The sequence below is a fragment of the Lepisosteus platostomus genome, chromosome 1 (genome assembly GCF_059453375.1).
Source record: "Lepisosteus platostomus isolate fLepPlt1 chromosome 1, fLepPlt1.hap1, whole genome shotgun sequence".
In the NCBI taxonomy this organism is placed as follows: domain Eukaryota; kingdom Metazoa; phylum Chordata; class Actinopteri; order Semionotiformes; family Lepisosteidae; genus Lepisosteus; species Lepisosteus platostomus.
In genome coordinates, this window is record NC_142611.1 from 50,889,432 (window position 1) to 50,910,637 (window position 21,206).

Sequence of the window (21,206 nt, forward strand, 5' to 3'; positions counted from 1 at the left end):
TTTTTTACATTACACCAGTTTTTAGTATGGCTTTTATCACTGCTGCTTCACAGCTCTTAGGGCCTCCGATGCCTTTTGTGTACTTTGCAGGTCTTCTTTTCCTCCAATCTCACTAAGAAATACTGGCTAGGGTAATTCAGCTCTAAATTGTGTGTGCCTTGGCATCCCATCCAGGGTGGAGTCCCATTTTGCTTCCTGTGTTTCCCAGCATATGCTCCAGGTTACCATGACCCTTAACAGGAACACACACCTATCTGATAATCAATGGGTGAATCACTTTTTATTAATCAAGGGATGTACTGCCTTTGCCCTTTCACAGTGGGCTGTTTCAACACTACGTTCTTTTCCACAGTACTAAATACCATCAGATACACTACCAAAATTGAGTTTGTGTATAGCATGCTGTACATGTGGAGATAAACAGCATGGAGTGACTGTTGTAAACAGAACTACAGCTCTTTTACATTGACCACATGATTGGAAACGTATGATCATTATAGAACATAAAAACACTGTAAACATTTACTACATACATTAAAAAGTGAACATTGAAAAGCATGTGGGAATCAGACTGCCTATTGTAAGCCCTGTTCATAAATTTAGAAGAGTAGTTAAATTCACTTTAAAGAACATTTACATTTAAAAAACATTATACACAAGTCCTTACTACATTTTACAGACAGTTGAACTGTTCATATAACTTCAGTCACATATGAAAGGGTGAACACCAAATACATATTTAAGACTGAGAGCTGTATGCATGTTTTCTTGCAGCACATATTGTGCTTTAAAAACAGAAGACAAGCTCCTTCACCAGAAATAAGATGTTTCAAAATATTGATTGTTAATTCTGTAAGACTTGCATAAAAGTGATGAGTGAAAAAGGTGCATCATTAAATGATGTAATCTGGAAAAGGAAGGGACTGCAATGCATCAGTTTACTTTAAAAACTGCTCTTCGTTTTTCCTCCAACACAGAAATATTTTATTAGCAAAGCCTTTTCTACAAACTGAATGTAGAGTTTTGACTCGAGAACTAAGCAATTTTCCCTCTCAGGGTACTTTTAAAGTTCATCCAGGGGGGAGAAAGTGATGAGCTTGGGAAGGCTCCACTGCTTGTCTTTGCTCCTGGGTGTTGGACTTTCCAGGGAGTCCAGATCCAGAGAGAAAACCCTGTCAGTCTCTTTGTCCCCAGGGTTGGAGTCCCCCCCAGTGGACCATGAGGACACCGGCTCCCCTTCACCCTTCTCCGAGCCTGTGAATGACGCCTCTTTGCTTGCCTGTCTGATTTTTTCAAAGCGGCTGCGTATATTGTGTAGGTCCACCAGAGGCTCCTGAATATCCGACACAAGACCAGGAAGGACAAGTTCCTCAGCTTCATCGTCCTCAATATTGCTGGAATCGAAAGTCTGGTCTTCAGACTCAAAATCAATAGAGCTCTGGAAACTTTCAATGTCAAGGATCTCGGGCATGGTTTCATGAGCAATACCAAACTGAATAATGTCACTGCTGTCCTGGCCATCTGTCGGTTGCATGGACTTCCAGGAGATGGTGGAGTGGAGCGAATCTTTCTCTTCCATCATCAAAAGGCCACTTAAGTGCTCAGCCCCAGCGTTTTCTGATGGACCCCCGTTGACCTGCACTGGGTAACTGTTTTGGAAAGGCTCTTCAGGTCTTGGAGCAGGCTCCTCGTCAACAGGCAATGCGAGAACAGGCTTTACATCTACTTCTGCAAATTTTTCAGATAATCTTGCCTTTTCTGCCTCTCCTTCCTCAACTGCACGTCTCCATGAGGATTTTACATCTGAAACTATAAAGGCATTGCATGAAAAAAAATGATCACTGTTGTAAAGATCCCAGTCTGATGCACTTCCAAATGTCAACATATCAGCTAATTGAAAGCAACTGAAACAAACTGAACAACAATATTATTAATAATTTATAAGAAATATATTATTGAAACAGTTACCCAATCAAATCTTCAAGTTTGTATGATAACTTGTTATACAAAAACCCTTAAAATGGTTGCAGGGTTATTTGACAAATGAGTGTGATAATTAAAAAGTGTATGAATGCCACAAAAACTCTCCCTACTGAATAATGCTAAAAAGATGACCTTAGTGTCAAAATAAAAATACATTAAGAATGTAAATGTTAAGTGAAATACCTTTCTCTCAAGCCCTGCCTTATTAGCTACCATCCTGATTAAACTGTGAACCTTACACAGTTGCATACAACTGTAGCTTTGTGTGAAGACCAAGCTTAGTCCAGCATGGACTTGCACCTTAACTCCCCATTTGTGTCCATTCAGGCAGCTCAATCCTTTTCAGGATCCTTTTTCAGAACTTGAGATTAATGTTTAAAATAATGTAGTTTTACACTAATCTGCATGCCATATATTAAGGGGTAATGGAATACATCTGCACAGTATACATGTGGGGTAAGAAGGTGTTCCTGTTTTACAAATATGAAATGCTTTGAGAACATTTAAAGGTTTTAGATTTGCTTTATACCAATGCACAATATCTTAATACAGTACAGTCTCGATGATCTGACCTTCGATTAACCAATATTGTTTTATCTGACATAGCAATCAAAATGTTATATAGATATATGCTATGTACTGTATGTCTAACCATGCATATTCCGCCCAAGCCCATACTGCGTTGTCTCTCATTGCATCAAATACTGCCATTGACACAGCTTCGCTTGTTTGTTTGCGGTTGTATATACAATTTTATTTGAGAAACACGACAAGTGCGAAGACAAAGAAAGTAGTTCTTTCAATGGAAAGAAAGCTTGAAGCAATAAAAAGACTAGACAAAGCTTAGTCCATGCAGAAAATTGCATATGAATTTGGTGTGGGACAAGTTACAGTTGGTGACGAAGAGGAAAAGAAATGAGATAGAAAAGTGATGCTCTGATTGGGCCTTAATTGAAGGACTGAGGGACAGAAAACAAAGAAATACGAATATGAAAAGGTCAGTGAACCTTTCTTCTGGTTCACGCAGCAAAGGGATAAGGGCATGTCTATCACAGGTCCGATACTTCAAGAGAAAGCTGATTTACAGTAGATTAATAAACCAGATTTCATACTTATACTGCACTTCCATTAATCTATGATTTGTCTGCTCAGTTTCCACATTATCCAACATACGATTGGTCCCATTTAGGTCGGATAATCGGGACTCTACTGTACTAAGACTGATTTCTTTACTCCTCGTGAAACAGTGAGACTTGCAGTGTCCTGTGTGTGGTCAGTAACAGTCACCTGTCCTCCTGTGCATGGCTGGAATGTGTCAGGAGGCTGACATCCCAAAAGATGGGCACTTCCTTTATTCTCTAAGCAAAGGGTTTTCTGCTGTGAGCCAAGACATGAAACTGGCAGCACAAATTCTAAAAAAATGGTCATTTTAAAATTAAAGATACAAAACAAACACAGGTTCTAAGTACGGAAGGTGACAATTTTATAGTGTAAGCATCAGGTAGAATCTCACTGAGGATCAACACTCCTGATAGTGCTGACAATCCCGACCAGCCTCTGGGAAAAGTGGCTGAATATCCCCCCAGCTGGAACCATCCACGGGAGGTTGACTAGTTATAGTTTTCTCCTGTTAATGGCCCTAGCGACAGGAAAAGAGGTTGCTCACAGCAAGTCCTTGGATAGTGTGTGATTTTGCATTATTCGGCTAGAAAATCAACATCTGGATGGGCTTGCAGGAAGAGGAAAACTGCTGACTTCCTGCAAGTTACAATGTATTGTAGTGGGCATTCAGCTATGAAATCTCCATAAACGGCTTCCTTCATGTCAGTCAAGAGCAAAATGGCATTCATTGGTGCATGAAAACCAACCACTCTGCTGCTCCTTCTCTGCAATACTTTACCAGTTGCTGAAGCAGAACATTGCATTTTCTGCCACACTTACTCAAACTGTCTGGTGTACGTGGCAACTGTTTCCGTGTGGAGAAAGGATTGGATAAGGCACTCAGAATCTCCTCCAGCTCCAGACCCCTCCGTTCACAGCTTGCAGGGCTTGTGGTGACAGCTTCCGCAAACTGCGCAAAAAGGGACAAACATCAGCGGTGGTTTCAGTCTGGAGCATGCAGAGCAATTTAAAAAATAATGCATGACCTGAATACACAGGTGTCTGCCTCGTATCTGTCCGTTGTGATTTCCCTCAGGTCACCCCGGTCATCAGAAGGCAGGGTTATTCTAGGGAAGGCTAGTGACAGGCAGAGCACGACTGGCTGCTGCCCGAGTATCACCCTCCCAGTATAAGTCTTAAAACAACTCCCACACATGAAAACACATTACAGGGCCGCATGTGAAGCAGACCAAAAGGGATACAGTTTCTAGAGGCTATCCATATATAACTTTACAGTTAAACCCAATTACGTGCATGAACGTGAATTTATTTACTGAATTGTAAACACAGTAAAACCTCGGTAGTCGTGAGGATTAGGAACCTTGTAGTCTTCGTAAATGGCCATTTTGCATATGCAGAAAACGGGGTATGGTTCTACAGCTAGCAACACAAACATTTTTATGACCACTATTTCAGAAAGTGTTAGTATTTATAGATTCTAAGTATGTTCAATGAATATGAATACTGTATACTTAAAGGACTGTTTTCCCCTAAGGGTCCACGTTATTGTATTAGCAAACGAATTAGATCACCATTATAGCTGACCCTGTATTCATTTTTAGTAGAGCATATTTTCTTTACATCTTGTTTTTATTACCATTATAAATGCAGCCTCATTGTACTGTATTAAAGTGGTGCATAATACTGCATATACTGTATAAGTATTACTTATGTTGACGCTCAAATGCATTCTGTTAACTCCTACATAACTTTGTGAACCAAGCTATGCCTATTTTAGAAATGGATGCGGTTTATATTAGAGACAAATGCAGTTTGGGTGAAGTAGATGCTCGAGATGTGTAAGTAGGTGTCTGCATTTACTCTTACTGCACAGCCCATGAATTGGTAATGTTGGTCCACAATCATAGAAAAAGTGGAAAAACTAAATTTGGTGTGAATATGAAAAATCAACACTTCTAGATGGGCTTGCAGGAAGAGAAAAACTGTTTACACCCATATATCAAGGTGTGAAGTTTCTCTTAAATGTTTGATGCAAGCAGGTTTCACGTGTTTCATATATTAAAACACATGACATTATTGCATACAAACATGTTAGTAAAAAAATGTTTAATCACCAGGTGAGATCAAAACCTTTTCAATTTTAAGGTTAAAAGTGATATGAACAAATGTTTATGACAATCTTTATTAAAATACATCTTTTTCTATATATATAGACATCTTTAGAATGTAGTAGGGCCACTTCACATCACTGGACGCTTTGCTGCCCTGTTCTGAATTACAGGATATGGCACTACGCACTCCAGGAAAATTGTCTATTCCATGAAGCAGAGGTTTTATGCATTACTCTGTACATGTTAATTTCACTGTGGTGTGAAATGCACTCAATGCTGATTACAGTTCCCTTTAAAACGTGAGTGGACTTCTTATGTAGTAAGTTCCAACAAAGTGCAAGAATAACCATGAGGTTCTGTACCTGGTCTGCCAAGTTGTCACATTCCTTCTGAAGAATACTTGAGTTTTTCTTCAAGCCAGCTACTTTAGGCTGCAGTTTTTTTTCAGATCCAGTATGCTGCTTGATGCTGGCCTATATTAAAACAGTAATGAAAAAATAGTTATTAAAACAGGTTATTCAATTTTCAACTTCCATTCACATAATACATTTAAAGCCAGGTTTGTCACATAATATAAAAACCATCATTATCAATTCAATCTCAGTGTAAAATAAAAAAATAGACTAGGTCACAAATAAAAATAAAATACACAGGCTATTTTTTTATATTCATGAATTAATGCCTCTGATAAACCATGCTAACCAGAAACTACAGCAGATCCCCATCTCCCACATAGCAGTTGCTCTTGTGGCAGCATGATTGCATGATGCAAGCAGAAGTAAGCGTCTCCAGGTTGAAGGGAAATGGCACTATGAATCCCTACACTGCACAGCTGGTTATAAAAATGGAAAAACAGAAAACAGCAAAAAAGAAAGTCTCTGGGTTGTTACTTAACAGGAGCATCATAGTTTACTCACCTGTTGAGGACCTGGAGTTAACACCTTGGAAGGAGCTGAAAGTCTGGCAGAAATCACAGAACTGTAGGAGAGGTAGAGAAAACAAATTGGCACTATTGTGCAAGTCTCACTATAAACTGATAGTGGTGAGATGTGACAAGTCCTAATCCACAAATGAGTCTACATCAATCAAGTACAAACTGAAAACAACTTTAGTCACTCTTGGGATTTTGACTCTGGGATTCAGCTAGAGAGGCTTTATCCACAGATACACAAGCTATTGTCTGCCCCGTATCTGTCCGTTGTGATTTCCCTCAGGTCACCCCGGTCATCAGAAGGCAGTGTTATTCTAGGGAAGGTTAGTGACAGGCAGAGCATGACTCGCTGCTGCCCGAGTATCACCCTCCCAGTTTCACTTTTAACCTTTCAGTCAATTTTATCACTGCATTCTTTAAACAATTCGACAAATCTGTATCACCTGGATACCTTTTTGAATCCAGATTGCTCTGTAAAATGTAAAAAGAGTATACCCACTGGGCAGCAAAATGCTACAAGTGGGAAAAAGCCATTCAGCCAGTCTAGCAGCATGTGGATTAACTTATTCATACTCTGAACAATCACTGTACAAAGGGAGCATGCATCCTGCTCAACATCACTGACTAAAACAGAACCTGCAGTACTACCATACACAACTGACCAGGCAAAACATCAGAAAAACTATCAAATTAGTAATTTTGTCTTAAGATGCAAGTTAACGTTGTTATGCAATTTTTGTATAAAGCACCATGAATAAAAATAAATTATGAATGTGCCAGTTAAAAAAAATAAATAAAAGCAGAGATATCAAAAATCGATGTCTAGTCACAAGACCCTGGGGTAAACGAATCATGATACTTTTAAAATTGTACCTAGTTGCTTGTGTGCAAACAGCAATAGTGACCACGGGCAGGGTTTCCTGCAGAAAAAAGCTTTAACAAGGTGGTAAACTATACCACCTCCCCACTTGCTACATTTACTAGCTTGCAAACTTACTAGATATATTACTGTAATACTGTTTAATTATCCAGAATAAGATGTTATTTGACCACAACAACTAGTAAGATTAAATAGGATTCTAAGATGTAGGCTACAAACCATACTGCCTGAGGAAGAGCTTTGTACTTAACGCGTTACAGTTCGTCAATTTCCGTCTGCATCAATCCAACATTGTGTTTTTACACATTGTGTTTTTGTGCCGTTTATTCTTTTTGCCTCAATGAGTGCAAGATTATGTACCATTATAGCTGCTGGTCTTGCAATGTAATACTATGAAAACAGTACTTCAATATGGAGTCTTTTGTATTTTGTCAGGTGGGACTAATTTTGGTCCAGAAGGCCTGACTGGCCTGTTTACCACTGCGCAAAAAATTTTGGCCAGGTGGCACTAATTTTGGTCCAGAAGGCCTGACTGGCCTGTTTACCACTGCGCAAAACCAAGACTGTTCATCTCTTTAACTTGGAGACTACCATCTCACTCAAATCGGTCTTAAGTACTAATTTTCCATTTTTCCACAGTTTATTAAAGAAAGTCAGATCCTTTGGCATGAGTATACATTTCAAATCACTTTTTTTGTTTTGTCCTATGTACCTCAAACACTATGAAAAATTGAAATGTTTTTAAAACCTGAGGGAAATGGACATTTCAATACTAACAGCACTGTGTCGACACTGTTGTTGAATGTGTCTGCTTACCTTCTCCCAATCCCTATACTAGCTGTAACCTCTATTACAGCTTCGTGAAGGCCACATAAATGTCATTTCAAGCAACTAGGCTCAGCATCTCAGACTTAAGAAACGAAGAATTTCTTGCAGAAAATGTCACTTTTTTAGAGAACTGCAGGAGCAGGATAATCCTCATGAAGTTGCAATTTTAACTTCACCTTTTGAATTCTAGTCCTTTTCTCTCCGGAGTTTCCAAGGATGTCCGCGTTCTGGCTGGGGAACACTCCCAGGACACCTCTGTGTGTGAAAAGAGCAATTTTAAAACTGCAGAGATACACTAAGAGAATAATTAGGCTTGAACAGCATAGCACTATTGACGATTTCAGGTTGCTGGTTTGATAATCATAAAATAGTCAGGAATAATTTAACTTTAAAAATAATTCAACAGAACTCAATTTGAAAATTCAAATCAGACCTAAACCAATTTGTTGCTTTCTTATTACATGAGCCTGCAGCATTACCCTTGACATTTTTAGTAGTTCAAGAACTTGGCTGCATGAGTTAGATACTATAATTTGAGTACATACAGGACTCAAATTACAGCTGAAACCGAACTAGTAAGGTAGGCATTTCAAAGAAACGACAATCAGCCTTGTGACAGACTTGATTTAGTAAAAAAATACTTACACTGCATACAATTTAACCAAGCCAGCATTGTGTGACAAATGATTAATTTAGTAAAAAATACATAAATAATGAAATTGAAGTTTCTTTGAGATTCATACACAAACTAAAGTGCATTTCAGCCATATATCAATTGCACGTGGGAAATTTAAATGATAAACCTCTTTGAGATTATACTCATAAAAGAACATCAGCCATCCAATAGCAGTTCCTTACCTGAAAGCTTTGCTGGATACTGAGAGAAGACGCTGGATTTGCAGATGGACTCAGAAGCCGGCTCAAACGACAAGGGCTCCATGGGAGAAAGCAAATCAAGTGCCTAGAAAAGAAAGCGGTTGTCATTATGCTAACCAGTACCCTTCTAGCCTCCAGCCTTCTCTTGGGAAGTACTATGTATAGACAAACAGCGGGTAAAACCTAGGGTCTCACTCTAGAGCTAGAAAAAACCCCAATATAAACTAATTCCATCAAAATATCTTTTATGAGAAATAAAGCCCCTACAACATTTTTTCTCCAAATCAAAATTACTGTAGTATTTGATCTATATGGGGCTTTGGCGCCCATTTCTGAATGGTTTTTAACTTAAGTATTCAACCATTAAGTCTCTTTAAAACTTTACATACTAGAAGTTAGGCATTGGGAGAAAAAGGCACATGAAGTAGTTTTGGACTAATGTCCTAAATATAACATGCACCTCATACTAAAACAATTTTCATGCGCCCAAAGGATAAACGCGAAGATCATGTGAAAGACTGACCTTGATGTTACTAACATTTCAACTTATGATTATATTCAAAATGAATACTGTGTAAATGAAAGAAAACCCAGCATTTTAGATGTTAAAAACCTTCATTCTTAACCATAAATACTCACTGGTTCCTCACTGACTAGCAGCATTAATGGTTTCTGCTTCAGGTAGTCTTCCCATTTTTTTTCCCAATCCGTTTCTATTTCCCAAATATTTTTTTTTAATTCAGGTAAGTCCTCCTTGGATATTTTTTTTCTGTCGACAAATTGAATGCATTGGTATAATCCAGAGACTCCACACATGCTGTAAAAGTTTTACACTAGAAATCCAATCAAGGGTCAAGATAAGGAATGCAGAGTTTATCGCCAAATCCTACACCTCTGTTAATCGTTTTAGTCAAGGCACCACATCACCACACTCTGCACACCCCGCAGCTGTGTACGAGTGTATAGGGGTTTTCTGTAATGGTATACTACTTACTAAACACACATGCTAGAGAATTATTCATGTGTCCAAAACTTCTAACTTCACTTCTACTCTTAAGTCTCTACAATGGTTGCCTATGAAGTCATGCATTCAATATAAGATCTTGTTACTGACTTTCAGGGCTGTAAATAATCTGGCTCCGTCATACATATCTGAACTCCTTCACGTTTAAACCCCCTCCCATAGGCACCGTTCAGTTCAGACTAGTCACTGCTGATCCACCAAGAACTAAATCTGAGATGTAAGCTGACAATGCCTTTTCTGTTGCTGCTACATTGGTTATTAAATGCCCCTCCCCAGACTCTATATGAGACATTCTTTGACTAATCGTCAAATTCAAACTCAAAACTCACCTACATTTAACTGCTCTACATTCTATCTGTATAAAAATGCACACTCTTATTTTTCATTGTTTTTTATTGTATGTTTTCTGTACTTTTCTTTATCACTATGTACAGGGTCCTTCAGTTTGGAAAGATGCTTTATAAACAATCATCACTACTTTTCATCCTCAACAGCTTTACATGACTTCATCCACAACCAAAGAGTTGACAAAGTAGCAGAAAATGCGAGAAGTGAAAATGTGGTTTCAAGTATATTAAGGGGAAAATTTAGGTTGGACAGGTTGAGACAGCAAATGTATTTAACAAGATCAGGCTACAAATTAAAAATAAAATTATTAAAGTAGCTTCAATATATACTTTTATTAAATAATGACCAAACAGTAGATATGAAAAACCTGAAAAGCTGTGTGGCGTTTTCAGGGCCTGCAAGTATAAATGTCTCATGCAAGTATCATATAAATTTAAAAGCCTACCTCATAATTTTCAGAGTTTCTAGGGTCCTCTTCTGAAGTGTGACCTTCCCCTCCACTGCTTGCACATCTAGGTCCACTGTGGAATTACCTGCCAGGCGGAACTCCTCTCGAAGGAGCTTTAGAGCCACATTCAAGAGCTCCAGGAGCCTTAAGACATTTATCTGTCCTGCCTCATACACATTCCCAACACGCGACTGTCGGAAACAAAGAAAGGTCAGATGTATTTAATACCAAATAATGAAACAGGTCTGGTGCAGACAAGCCAGTGAAACACTGTAATTGACTAATTACAGAGACCCACCACTAGAGGCCACCAAAAGGCTACTAGTTTTACAGAATGAAAATCAGTTTAATTCAAGAGCATTAACAGTGCTCTTTATACGCTTGCTTTGTAAGGATTAATGCCCAAAGGCAGGGTAAAGGTGTAAATTCAGCTTGGCGAATGTCCTGTAGAGCTCATCCCAGGTAAATAGAATACAGTCAATACGTTTACAAGGATGCTATTAGGCCCATCTACCATAGCTCATCTCTGAGGTGCCAAGTGATCTGAGAATCTCAGGCAACCATTCCTTGAAAGAAGTCAGGGTAAAAGTTTAAACTATGATTTGGTTGTTTTGAATTCTCAACACTTTTTTGCTTTGCTTTTAAAAGCATTTGCGCCCTCTGGCTCAAGTTTGACTTTAGACTCGGAAGAGTCCATTTGGTTTACTTTGTCCACGCCTTTGAGGACAAACAATATCTATCAGGTCCAACCATGGCACACTGTGTTCAAGGTATGACAGAATAATTTTACATGTCAGCATAAGTCTGGGAGTGAATGTGGCTGCTCTTCAGAGGATGGAATCGAAAATAGAAGTATCTTTCCTACATTGTGGTAAACAAAACTGCATAAAATATTCTAAATGAGACCTCACTAGTGCATTTAAATGGTATAATGCACCAGCAAGACTTCATTGAGAATATCATCAAGATGCTTTCGATTTCCTGAAATTGTTTGCCCTTCTTGCCTCCTCACAATGCCTAGAAATTGTCAAGAATAAACACCAACATTTTTTTTTAAAGGCAATTCAAAATCTGTTTTCCCCCATTTGTTCTAATCTTTTATGGGGTACTTTATCAAAATCTTTCTGAAAATCAAATTTAACAATACTGTTGCTTGTTCAAAGCGCTCTAGTAAAAACCTCTTCTAAATCTTACTGTCATTAAGATGTTTCCAAAATTGTTCCATAACCTCGTAACAGAAGTTACTTATTTGTATACATCCGTTTCAGTTTTGTTACCATATTTATTGAATGCTGCTGCAGTAGCACTTTTAACCAACTCAGTTTAAATCAGAATTGCTCAGTTACTCAGCAGCTTACGTTAACTTTTTGTTCCCAATACTCCAGCTGTGACAACAACCAGTGGGGACGACAAATAACATGCTGAACTCAAGAGATGCACTCACTGCGTTCACAGAGTCTTCAACCTGTTCCAGCAAAAGTCTTGGTATTTTCAAGGAAACTTCAGCCCCATCTAAGGTGTACTGGTCAACATTTCCCTTAACCACACATTCCACCACTTTCCGTTCCTCTTCCAGGACAGAGAGAACCTTGTTGAGATCTGCCCATAGAGACTGAACCTGTAAAACAATGTCAGCAAATGCAACTGTTTTAGGAATTTGAAAGTAAAAACCTTCTCTTGGCATTAAGGTCATTCGCGATATAAAATCGCCTAGCTTAGATTCTTTGCACGTTCTGGTTCTAGATTTAAGAATCAGATTCAACCTACTCTTGCTCACGTGTTTTGGCTCCTCACTACATCAGTCAATTCCCTGTACACATCTAGTCTTCTTTCAGGTCCCAATAAGAAGTTCTGAACACTGGGAGACCATATTCTCCATCCTGTTGCTCCAGGACTGTAGAATAACCTCCCAGCCCATGTCAAATCTTTCAGGACAGTAAGGACTTACAAATGTTTTAAAATTCACTTTTCTTTCCTTGCTTATAACTGTTTAATTCACCTTTAATATGTATATACCCACTTGTTTCATTGTGCAGTACCTTGAGATAATCTACCATGGGCTATGCTAAAAGTATTAGAGTATCTGTATGATTTTGATTAACTATGTTCATGAGTTTCAAGCAAGTTCTTCATTAATTTTTATCTCAGCTTTATGACAGCCAAAGTAGAAATCTTAAAAGATCTTAACTTTGGCTCCAGAATGTATTGACTATCAACACACTATGTCTACTAATTATAACGATCACAAGAGTGCTTACATGAATAGCCTCCACATGGAGTGCTACTTTCAAGGAAATGTTATTGCCTGGATTTGACTGAAAGCTGCCAGGATATCATCATAAAATTGGTACTGACAAGAGTTTAACAGGAACTAACCATCTATTCACGAGCAACTGGCCATGGGATAAGTGCCAGTCAGACTGCAACTTCTCATTAAGAATCATCAAAAACAACCTGGGACAAACAAAAGGGGATAAAAAAATGCATTTGTGCATTTTTCATACAAGCAAAATAAAAACAAACCTTTTTAATCTTCTCAGTCTGAAGAATTCTCTCATGTTCTTCTTTGTTTTGTCTAGCAATGACAACAGAAATAGAATTATAGAACAAGAAAAACATGGCAGTTTCAAAAAAGTCATTCCTGTCATATTTCCTACTCCCATTTGGATCAATATAAATTCTAAGCTTTTCTGTAGATCCTCCAAAAACACTGAACATTTGAAATTGCAATTCTAGCAAAATTCAAGCTTGTCAAACTGAAAGCATAAAGGACCAACATACTTCAGCAAGTCATCATATTTCGCATTTTCTGCTCTTAGCTCCCTTATTGATTTCACCAATGACCTGTGGAAGAAAAACAATGGGTTTCAAAAGTGACAGCTTTTAATAAAGTGCCTGCAAAGCAATAAGAAGGATATCGCCAACTAAACACTACTCTTTGCAAACTTGTGAAATTTCACATGGTTAGATACATCACCAAGCCAGATTTGCTGAGTTAAATTACGATCAGACAAACCGTTTCTTTCTGCTGTTAGTAAAACCATTTCCCCGGCATGGTCAGAACTGAGGCTAAGCACAGAGGTCAAGCCAGGGCTACAGTAGGGTGAAGGCTAGGTTTATGGGTAATCCAAGTTTAGTGCTTTTATCCTTTTATTAAGTAGAATAGCTATTGCTACATTTCCATTCTTTGCATTACCACTCAGATTAACTGCACAGGCATCATACAGAGGGAGTGTAGCCCAAATGATTTGTTAAGATAATAAAGCAGAAGGAAAAGCAGACTTGGAAAACAGGGATCTGAATCTCAATCAGACCTATCACTCCAGTGGGTATGTTTTGAAAAGGTAAAGTTAAAAATGTACACTGAGTTTCCATTTGTTTATGGTTATAAAATCATTGGTGAACACGATCAAGTATAATAAAGCTTTGCATAGATGATCTTTGATATGTCTTGAGACAACAAGTGTAATACTCCAGTCTATTAGTGTACTCCAGTACTATTACTAGAGTTCCTTGTCACCGTTTTGATTATATTTGTTTGGATACCACTTAAGATCTTTTTCACATATACGTCTCTACCATGGGCTCCTGAAAATCACATGAGAATGTTCTTATTTTTGTCATTACACAGAATACCCCCTTTTCCCAGGGATAGGATAATCCTTAAAACCTAAAGCAGCCCATCCAAATCAGCAATGTCTTCGTAAGGCCAAATAAAGTAGCATGTTCAGCACTTCAATGCAGTCTATGAACCAAAATGAACTGAAATATGTAACAAGTACACAGTTAACATTAAAAAAACACAAAACACTGTTTTCGTAAGATAGGATGCACATCTGATTACATAAACTAAAAACATTTTGCTATTTTGCCAATTTCTATACATAAGTAAAATCAACACTAAACCAATGCAATAACATCCACACTAACAAATAATTCTATCCCTCTCTTTCATGACCTTTACTCACTGTGCTCTGCTGTAGTACTCCTGGATTGTACGGTCTTGGCCTACAAGTGCACGCTGAAATCTGTTCTTCACCAGTTGAAACCTTTTTCTTGCCGTCTCCACTGACTGAGCCTTTGATACCGCGCCTTCTGGGACCCATGAATTATCTGTTTCACAGAGAAAATAAGCTCTTCTCTTAGAAGGACAAAGCACTACTCTACATATTGGCCAACAACCAGAACTAAACAAAACCAATCTGAAGTGAAAGAACCTTAGAAACTAAGTTGAATCACATGCTGTTAGCATAACAATTGCAAAGAACAGAATTCAATATCCTTCTTCCACTAAATACCCTCCTACTCATACAAGCTGTTGGGAGTTTATATCACCTTTCAATGACCAGTCAAGACCCGAGTTATGGAAAGCTAGGCAGCCTTGGAACTTTTATGCTATTACTCTGAATGTATATGCTGCTACTAATTTCTTTAGTAACTGTAGTAGAGTAGAATAACAGAATAGAACAACTATGGAATCAGATGAAGGCCTAGGCAATAAGAAAAGTGTTTAGTGCACACAAAAGTTAATTCACCAGCAGCACCCGCAGGCTGGAAGCTGGGAGTTTGAGAAGCACACAAATAAAACAAAATCTGGGTCAATCGTGATGGAAGAACGTGCTAATATTCACCTCTGGAAAACTTCTTCATATCCTGCAGCATGACATGTTTGGTAAAGTGCAGCATCAAGTTAATGAACTTGAAGCCCCCAGGAGAAAGGAACAAGGAAGCCACCACTTTTGGAAAGGCATTTCCATATTCCACCTAGCGAAAATCAAAGATATCATGTCAAAACATTTAGACAATTCTCCTCTTAATTGGATCCTGATTTTTTAAGGCTTTAAATTTTGAGGTACTTCGGATACTTGAGAGCAGGTGGTAACCGATGAGATGTGTATTAACTGCAAATTCAGTATTATCTTCCTCTGCCACCTCTTCTATGAGCACATCTCAGTGCTACATTCGGGGGACTGGTTGCCTAGATAAATTTTCTTTGAAAATCATTTTAGAAGCACGTCTTAAAAACTCTTATCCTCATTGCATTGCAATCTCTATAATTCTGAAAATGCCATTAATTCTTCAATGGTCCAATGAAGTATTATTGTCTTCAATGATTAAAACTGTCCAGTCTTGACTGAATGATGCATTCCCACGAAGTCACAATAATAAAAGGTAGCAAAAATTCTTTCAGGCAATTAAAATCAGCTACTTCATTTTCTTGTACTCCTGTCACCAAAGAAACCATAAGCAGCTTTATTAGGTGTGAAGAGAAAAAAAATCAAGGTAATTCAACACCTGCCACACATGATATATTGGATTCTATCTATAGAAAATAAGAAATACACTGTACTCACAGAGATATCGCGAAGCCAATCATAAGTTATTTTCCGAAACTCAGCATCAGTTTTTCGATCCAAAACTGGCCAACAAGACCTTGATGTAAAAATAAAGAGCTTAGATTTTGAAGAAACTGCTTAAAGACCTGTCTAATTAAAATTACTTGTTTTTACAATACACCAAGTACAGCTTTCACAAAGCACTCATTGGTAACAGATTTTAGGGTAATCGCTTTCATCCAGAGTTCTTAGGAGTCTCACCAGCCAAACACTCACATTCACACGAGTCTGTTCCTGTTTAGCAAGCTGGACACCCACAACAATGAATGGTCTCTTCTTGTTAGCAATAACTAGAGGTTATTTAGTGCTTATGTAACACATGAAGCTTCTTAAGTATACTGTAGCAACTGGTCAAAATGACACTGAAAACATTTAATCAATATCCAAAATCCATACTTAACAAAAACATGCATCCAGATTGATAAGATTTTAATGTTCAGTTTTTAAAAAAACGTTTCATTACCTAACATCCCGCAAGTATAGTAGCTCTAAAGCTATAGCAGAGCTGTACCAACCAAAACTGAAATGAATAAAGCCTGTTATCCGTCATCTGCTTTAAAATTCAATGCCTTTACAGTATTAAATGCATTTAATCAAGATCTCAGCTAGTTAAAGTTTCTCAATTCATCATCTCTGAAATTCTTTTAATCATGGTGAGAAGAATTCAAAAGCATCTTTGGGGCAACCTTCATGCGAAAATCCCAAGTGTCTGCCAAAAACATTAACTTGGCTCAGAAAAGCACTAAGGTTAAAGTACAGTCAGGTTTTCAGTTCATAATTAAATTCTAAGCTAGAACATTATTAATGTGGAAGTCTTTCAGGTGGGTAGCTGCAGCAGCATGCATAGACTGCAAAGGATCAAGTAATAGGTTTATTCCATGCTGAAAAGAGAAGAAAGAAAACAGAACGTTTCAGCTGTGGAGCCTTCTTCAAGTGTAAGAAATATAGGGCAGTCAAAGATATTATAGCATGGGAAAACAAAAGCCAGGAGAGAGGAGGAGGTGAGAGCAGGGCAGAGGCAGAGTGGCCAATCAAGTGGTGTGAGGTTGAGAGAGGCGTGAAACAAAACCTATACATGAATAGAGAGAATCAGAAGAAAACCAGTCTGTCGTTGAGAGAAGGGGGAAGGTGTGAACAAAGTTTCAGGATAATTTTAGTTTCTGATGTCTTTCTGCTATAGGAGAACGCAGACAGAGAGATCAGTGTGATCACGGCCATCATGCCCCTCCCCTGCTCCCACCTCCTGGCTTTTGTTCTCCCATGCTATTTTATCACCGCTGATTGCCCTGTCTTTCGTATTATTAATGTTAACTGAGAGGGTGTTTCACAGAGGAGAACCATTCAGCTGCAGAAAAGTTAAAAGTATGATGACGTACATCGAACATTTCATTTATGTTGACTAGAGTATCTTATATTGGAATAGTAGTTCTGTACAGTATATGAAAGCTTCTGAATATCCCTAAGCACAAGTCTTATTAATAGCCTTAAGCAATTGCTTAACAGCCTTAAGTAAAGATAACACATTTAAGCAATATGGTCATCTTCGGATTGGCCAAGCACCTATAGATCACCATTCCTGCATATTTCTTCATCTTCATCGGGCAAACGGAACAATCATACTGTAGTGCCCTAAAGATTCCACTGAAAAAGTGGAAACAAAAAAAAGGAGCTACAGACCATTGATCTGCAAACAACAGAAACTGAACAGAGAATTATCTTAATCACCCTACCTGAATACTTTGTTAGTGTGCGCAGGGTTAAGCTTTTCAAATAGGTAGTAGGTGACGATGTAAAAGGCATCTTTATTGGGCTTGTCAAACATATGCCTAAAGAAAAAATAAAAAAACATTCACAATGTAGTTAAACATGATATACATATACAATGCTCAATCCATATGTATTCAATCACACTCAATATATATAAATTTCCCTGGCATACATAAGGCATAGTTGAGTAATTAAGTAAATGGGGGGGAAACCGAAATAATTTGTAGGAATCCAAGAATTTCAATCTTGTAATTTAAGGATCTCTAATCTTGGTCTTGAAAAGCCCCAATTCGTTAGGCTTTATGGATCAACCTAAAACAACTTCTCGAAACTGGGAGCACTTGCAGGTTATTAACCAATTAAGTAGTTTACCAAGTAAGGGAACGTGAATCTTGAAGGCTAAATGTGTTTCAAGTGATACGTAAGTGAAGCATCGTTGTCCCAGCTGGTAATCAGACTGCTCTGCGTGAGCCGACTTTTCACGGTCAATGCTATCGCGTTCCTAATAATTTAATTAATAAAAGTTAATAATTCGCAGAAGATAGGTTTCACGAACTGAAATGTTATTTTTGTACAATACCTTAATCCTCAACTCATCTCTTACTTAAGTCTCTTTGTAGTTCAAAATAAGAAACTTAACTCTCTCGTAGTTGAAGATAACCAATCTAGTTTTGCTTTCAGAACTCAGCCAAACGTACAGTACAAGAGAAAGGGAATTACAGAAACAGAGGGCGACTTTGCTGGTTTTTTTCAGCAGATAAACGATAACGACAAAACATTTAGGTGTACATTCATAAAACCTTGAATAAACAACTTATTTACATGCACTTAAAATAAAAAAAAAGGTTACTCACTCTCCGAGACTGATGTGGCGAAGCGTCCTGCCGGTAGCAGCTACAGCGGTTTCGGGTTGAAAACCCAGAGCAAGGAGGGACCACCACAGATACTTGGCATCGTTTTTACGAGGGCTAGACATCTTCCCTCGCTTCCAAAATGTTATATATATATAGATTAGGTCAGCGCTTTATATAAAGCCGCTGACTTGCTTGTACACCCTAATACCACATTTTAACGAACTAAACTAAACCACGCTAATCGTTTAATCAAAACAGCGGGGAATCATCTTTGATTTCCTCCCTCAGTCCACAGAAAACTTCGTCAGAAAAAGGTAACACATCACAGACTGTGGTCTTCTAATTACTAGATATAGTCGTAACTTTTTTTGTTTTCTTCCAAGCCTTCTTCTCCAGACTGCCTCTACCCGCCAAACGCTTTCAACTCCCGCTTACGTATAAAACAAGGAGGTGAGTCCACTAACCCGGATATACTTGTGACGTATGGCTGAACTACTTCCGCCGGCCGTCTGAGTTACTATATATTTGAGCAGGAAGTACTGTGAAAGTGGTGGGAATTGTAGTAGTGCTCAATGCTGGGTTTATGTCAGTTATTCCTATTTTGGCCAGAACTGTTTTTTGGACATCTTCGTCTTCATAATCAAAATAAAATAGCATTATACTTTGAATTAATAATAATCAAAGTAGCATTTAAGACCGTTTTATTTTTTAAGTGACAAAAAATAACAAGAAAATATATGGAAAAGCTTAATACTTCACGTACAGTAGATCATAGGAGAGAGAAGTTCTAAGAGAAATAAGGCAAAAAATGTAAAAGTTTACTGAAGACCCCGAGAAAATCAGGAAGGAGTTCCAAGCACGTTTTTCCAAGACCACCGGGGAAACATTCTCAAGATTGCAACTTTAATACGAATAAAAAGTATGTAGTTAGAAAATTGCTACTTTTGGTAGCACATTGTTTCATCCTTGTGGCGAAGCATTGATTTTCAAATATGTTTGCAAATTGTTTTAATAATTAGGCTGTGAAATTGTTCTGAACATAGGCATTATGAGAAATAGAAAAGGCACCACGGCGATAACAAATAACATTGTATTTGTATTGCATTTAATAAAATTCCAGGTTGTACTTTATCAAATAATGTTTTACATCGTCTTTAAAAAATAAACATATTTTTTATATTTAAAAAGCATTACATTTATTTTTTCACATTTATATCCTGGTAGATTAAATGTATTTTCAAATAAAAACAAAAGTTAAAAGTTACAGCTGCATGCAATGACATATGTGTAACATGTTATTATTCAACTACACACAACAGCCCTTTTTCCTATTGAAATCTACTGTATTCATCCATCCATTTTCTAATTCAGGATCATAGGAGAGTTGGAGCCTGTCCTGGCAAGCAACAGAGGCAAGGCAGGGTACATCGTGGATAGGATGCCAGACCATCGCACCACAGACACTCACACCAGGGACAATTTTCATAGAAGCCAATGAACTTGGCCATATGGATGTGGGAGGAATCCTATGCAAACACAGGGAGAACATATAAACTCCACGCAGGTCTGGAATTGAACCCAGGGTCCAGCACTGCAAGGCAGCCATTTTGGCCTCCAGTGTAATTTGCTATTGGAATGAACCGTGTGCGAAATAGTGAGGCTCAGGACTGTCCTCATTCAGTTGTTCTTGCTGAATTAGAGCCAACTGAACCGAATTAGAAAGAAAAACTGTCTCGCTATAGGAGCCGTCTGATACAGTGTCATTCCCACTTGTTTCTACCATCAATTGATCACCTATTAAAAGCTATGTAGTCAGGAATAATGGGAGCAAAGGTCTGAATACAACAAGGCTGTGTCCAGGAGCCAATTGGAGCATGATCTTAGGAAAGAATGGATCATATGGAGAGTTTAGAAAAAAGATGAAAAGAAAGTGTTAGCTAAGAAGTAGGGAAGGGAACACAAAATGATGTGCACAGCATATAGGAGAAAACAAATTCAGCATTATACTGTAGAAATCAGTAAGGGATGTGGAAAAAATCACTCATCTTATGATGAATTATGAAAATCCCCAATCAACTAGTGAGGTATGTTTGAGGCATTATACAAACAGGACAAGACCTTAGTGTCAATCAGGCATACTGCGTCATTAGGCTTGGATTCGTTATCAGCCGTTTTCAAAGCACTTTCACGCTAGATTGCCACCTTTGGATCACCCTTTCTCTGTGTGACTGCATGCTGCAAGAGGAATGGTAATATCAGGGGCCCTCTTTGCAGATACCTTGCAAATTACAACAGATGTGCCAAATTTTGCACAGGACTGCATATTGAGTATTAGCTAGTATGATTCTATCTTAGGATCATCCCCAGCTGCCTGCTCAATTGCAATGAAAAAAACCTACGGAACAAAGTTGGAGAGCAACTGGCTTTCATTCTTAGTACGGCCCTAAGGATTAAGTAGTTATTGGATCAGGCTGAAAATGAAGGGGGCCCCAATTCAAAACATTATTCATACAAGGTAGATGGTGGGCCATCATGTGCGTGTGTGTATATAGTCTTGAATGTAATTAAACACTCCAAATGAGAGCATGCCTTAAAGCTTACATGTAAACTGTTGGCTACAAACTGCTATATCACCTCC

At 38.1% G+C, this 21,206-nt stretch overlaps 1 protein-coding gene and 2 non-coding genes across 3 annotated transcripts; all 3 read right to left on the reverse strand.

Annotated features, from left to right (window-relative positions):
* Positions 1-261: 261 nt before the first annotated feature.
* haus6 (HAUS augmin-like complex, subunit 6) lies at positions 262-19,017 on the reverse strand. The gene is made up of 16 exons (XM_088631356.1): positions 18,569-19,017; positions 17,678-17,773; positions 15,906-15,984; positions 15,183-15,315; positions 14,520-14,664; positions 13,333-13,395; positions 13,075-13,126; positions 11,996-12,169; positions 10,549-10,742; positions 9,371-9,500; positions 8,714-8,816; positions 8,032-8,110; positions 6,134-6,194; positions 5,579-5,689; positions 3,925-4,054; positions 262-1,809 (listed from the first exon to the last, which is right to left on the reverse strand). The coding sequence occupies exons 1-16, from the start codon at positions 18,688-18,690 to the stop codon at positions 1,064-1,066; spliced, it is 2,418 nt and encodes an 805-aa protein (XP_088487482.1). The 5' UTR covers positions 18,691-19,017; the 3' UTR covers positions 262-1,063.
* LOC148678073 (small Cajal body-specific RNA 8) lies at positions 4,141-4,271 on the reverse strand. The gene has a single exon (XR_015940287.1).
* LOC148678074 (small Cajal body-specific RNA 8) lies at positions 6,391-6,521 on the reverse strand. Its single transcript, XR_015940286.1, has one exon.
* Positions 19,018-21,206: the final 2,189 nt, after the last annotated feature.

Excerpts from the sequence above, each read along its gene's own strand:
- haus6 (XM_088631356.1), bottom strand. The coding sequence starts at position 18,690 with ATGTCTAGCCCTCGTAAAAACGATGCCAAGTATCTGTGGTGGTCCCTC. Across the intron at positions 17,774-18,568 it reads CGCCACATCAGTCTCGGAGA|GCATATGTTTGACAAGCCCA; the intron begins GTGAGTAACCTT and ends TTTTTTCTTTAG. Across the intron at positions 12,170-13,074 it reads AGACTGAGAAGATTAAAAAG|GTTCAGTCTCTATGGGCAGA; the intron begins GTTTGTTTTTAT and ends ATTGTTTTACAG.